At 39.0% G+C, this 3,701-nt stretch overlaps 1 protein-coding gene across 1 annotated transcript; it reads left to right on the forward strand.

The window, feature by feature from the left end:
• Nucleotides 1-3,701, forward strand: LOC137963231 (uncharacterized). Its single transcript, XM_068810399.1, has 4 exons — nucleotides 1-576; nucleotides 2,340-2,580; nucleotides 3,016-3,133; nucleotides 3,336-3,701. Exons 1-4 carry the CDS (start codon nucleotides 29-31, stop codon nucleotides 3,425-3,427), a joined length of 999 nt encoding a protein of 332 aa, XP_068666500.1. The 5' UTR covers nucleotides 1-28; the 3' UTR covers nucleotides 3,428-3,701.

A 3,701-nucleotide genomic window follows, 5' to 3' on the forward strand; every position in this document is an offset into this window, starting at 1 on the left:
CCCCCCAAAATAAAGAAAAAAAAAGGGAATGGGCAAGCTTCTCTGTGATTCCTCCGCCACGGCCGAAACTTTACAAGCGTCGTCTCAGGTACCCCACTATCATCCGGATCCGGTTCTCCCTTCGCCGGAAGCCGCCGATCCGGCACCGGGAATCGCATGGGAGAATGTCGGTGGTTTGGAGGACCAGCAGAAGCGGTGTCTGCAGCGCCTCCATAGCCGAGGAGTCTACTGGAAGCTTTCGGATTCGTCCGTCCCTTCCGTCTTCCGGCTCTCGCACGGTGGGGACGTGGAGGCTGATGGGAACTGCCTCTTCACAGCGTCGCGAAGGGCCATGGGGGTGAAGATGGAGGCGAGGGAGCTAAGACGGAGGACGGTCAGGAGGTTCATGGAAGATCTAGAGTCCGGGGAACTGGAGAGGGAGGCCGTGGATGTGGCAATTAAGAATATGTACTCGCCGAATTTGAAGGCTGGTTGGGGCATTCATGTTGTTCAGGAGGTGAAGCTGCTGGCCAAGAAGGAGGATCGTGAGAATTTGGATGGAGCCATTCAAGAACTTGTCGACCTAGGGGTGCTGAGGTATGACTTGATTTTTTTCTTAATCGGGGTTTCTAGGAGGACTAGTATTCGGCAGGATGTTTTCATCTTGCAATGCGAGCTTCTGACTTTTCTTTTTAGAATATTCTCTTTTTTTTTACCTTGTGTTTTCTTTCTGAGTTATTCGCTTCAACTGCTGTTTTTTTTTCCCTAGAAAGGCATTCGTCTTCTTTCAGTTGAGTCGTTAATCCTGTGGTAATCCGGAAAGTGCTTCATTTTACTTATTAAATATTGAAATGCGCTTTTGTTGGAAAATGGCCTAATCAAAAGTGTGATTTTGTTTATGATGTAAGGTGACTGTGATTTAGCTTCAGTATATAAGAAGGAAAGGAGTATTTATGTATTTTAGCATTTGCATTTTTGTGATGATCAAAATGCGCTTTATTAGCATTTATGCATTTGTTTGAGTTTGTTAATCATGTGTGGACACGTTCAAGGAGCCAGTCTACAAAACCGAGTGACCTCTTACTGTGCGATAACACAAAATAAAATTACAAATGATTTTCTGGTCCTAGTAACCCTCTGATTCGATCTCTACTTAGCAAATTCAAACTACCATTATAGAGTAAGTAAAACATGCTTGATTTTGATATATTTGACAATTTTTGCTTGACGTTTGGACGAGAATTTTGGTCTTGCATTTACTTATGATGGATTTGAATTGCAACTGAGTAACGACAGGAATGGTCTGGTTAACTTTGTAGCGAAAATTTGGTAAAACATGACCTCTAGGATTTATTCTCTAGCTCAGAGACTCTTCAGCTCTCCTCTTGTTCAGGCTCTTCTTCAACTTACCCCTTGTTCAGCTCCCTTTAAATGGCAAAGGAACTCACTATTTATAGAGGGGTGAGGTGGTCAAGGTGAGGGTGGTTTAACCACCCTACCATTTTCTCCTTCGATCTCTCTTTACTAAGTTTTCATTTGGTGAGATTGCGATATGTGGGAGGACTAGGCCTTCACTTCTTGAGATCGCAATACATCGCCGATCTAAGTTTTTATTCCTTGAGATCGTGACACATGTTGGAGCCAAGTCTTCATTCCTTGACACGTGCACGTATTTTCTTTAAATGTGGATGGAAGTAGGGGTAATGAAAAACTACAGTTAAGTATTACAATATTTGAACTGAAAAGGCACCAAAATGTTTAGAAACTATTATGAATATCATTATGATGATTATTATTATTATTCGCATAATGGGAACTCATCAGAGATCGCTTACTTAATCTTAGGATTGGGCATTCTCATGTTCAGTGCTGGCTACCATTTGGAGCCAAGTTACTTGTCATTGGTGGGGCTTACCGTGCATGTGCTGCTGTAAAAGTATTGGGCTTTCTTTTCCTCTTTAACGTCATGTTTCGAAGATATTATAAAACAGGTATAGGGTTTCAATGTTTTTAGCATACGAGGAGGATGGAATCAAGCTCCTATGGAAAAGTTTGTCCTCTTTTAGTTAAAAAAGGCTTATAACCTGTCTGATAATAGCTTGACACTCCAATCCATGATTTAGAGTAAACTAAAGACTTTCTTGTTGTTTCAGAATCTTGCATGACAACTAAGTGGATAAGGAAATTTCCTCTGAATTAATGACCTTGTGTTACTAATTTCCTCTCAACAATAATTCCACATGTAGAATCATTTATAATTGAGGAAAAAGGTTAAAACCGTTGGTTATATCTTTACCTTTTCCAAACATGACATTTTCCAATTGTTTTCTTATTGATATATATTTGAATTATGTTTGAAGGGAAATGGCTGCAGAGTCTATATATAAAGAGAGATGCATTGCCGTGGATGATGGCCCTAGTTGGGCCAAATACATGTCCATTTGTAGTTCTCCAGATGATGAATATGACATTATTACAATGCAATATACAGAGGAAGGTTTGTTAACTGTAGATGAGAACAGGGAGGGCCATGCAGCAGCTTTTGGAGATGATATAGCTATAGAGAGTCTTGCTACAGAGTTCAAGAGAGAAATTTATGTGGTGAGTTTATTCTTTTGAAACATGATGGAGCGGCTTCGTTGCTTATTTTAGCTTTTTAGATTAATCAGTTAATCATTATACTTTGAGAATGCATCAGTAATTTTTTAAATTTGGTGTGATGCACTTGACTTACAAAATTGAATATGGTCTGAGGTCATCGTAGATTAGTTCTCTTACATGGTTATTCTAATGCCATGGAGTTCCAAATGTGAATATTTTGCCTTTTTGGTACCATAAAGTAAATCGGGGACCCCAAAAGGCAAAACGTAATTTTAGCAGTAGAATTTAATGAATATAGTTAGCCGGTGATAATTGAGAAGTGGGGTTACTCGAGAAGCTGCCCTTTATATCTAGGAGAAAAAAAATCATTTATATCTATCTTATCCGAAATTCAGAAATTAGAGATGCCTTTTAATCTAGATGTTAATACTCCAGGTTCAGGCCCATGGATCAGATGCAATGGTTGATGAAGACAACTGTGTATTCTTCCTCCCACATCACCCCCGAAGTGAAATCTGTGAACCTCCAGCTTTTCTCTTTATGAAAGGAACCGGTATGCTTACTTCTCTTGATTATTATTCTGCCATCTATAATTTGCTAAAGCTATCAGTAATTGCACTGTAATTTTTTTGCTATACCATTTCTCAGTATTCTTTCAACCATAGCATATTTTTTGTGTTACTAATATCTGTGTGCTAAACTAAAATATATATTTTTTAACCTTAAAATTTTTTTGAATCTGTTTTGACATACAGGTTGGTGTGGTGCTGGTGCAGATCACTATGAGCCCTTAATTGCTCATACTGCTCCATCTATTTCCCAGGAGAAAGCTGCTGTTGTACTTTGAGGATCTTTTAGTCCTCCATTTTTGTGGATTAGAGGTTGGGTTGAGTCCTTGTATTGTTGGGAGGTAATTTAGGTTATTCTTTTTTCTAGAAGTGAGGAGAAATTCTTTGCATAATTTCATTTTTAAGAGGATCCTTTCTGGAGTTTGATTGGCTAACATGAAAGGTTTTATCTACTAGCATTTATGACCCTTGTAGGACATCTGTAATGGTATTGTCGGATTCCCTGTCTATTTTGACTTTAACAAGAGATTGAGAGTTTTTTTTTTTGCTGTA

The sequence above is a fragment of the Aristolochia californica genome, unplaced genomic scaffold (assembly GCF_029961685.1).
Source record: "Aristolochia californica isolate CCGP_79_NKW_82.1479 unplaced genomic scaffold, dmAriCali1.0.hap1 SCAF_1, whole genome shotgun sequence".
NCBI classification, from domain to species: domain Eukaryota; kingdom Viridiplantae; phylum Streptophyta; class Magnoliopsida; order Piperales; family Aristolochiaceae; genus Aristolochia; species Aristolochia californica.

Bases quoted from the DNA above. Each gene is read 5' to 3' on its own strand.
- LOC137963231 (XM_068810399.1), top strand. From the start codon at position 29: ATGGGCAAGCTTCTCTGTGATTCCTCCGCCACGGCCGAAACTTTACAA. The intron at 577-2,339 runs GTATGACTTGAT...TTATGTTTGAAG, and splicing joins GTCGACCTAGGGGTGCTGAG to GGAAATGGCTGCAGAGTCTA. The intron at 2,581-3,015 runs GTGAGTTTATTC...TTAATACTCCAG, and splicing joins TCAAGAGAGAAATTTATGTG to GTTCAGGCCCATGGATCAGA.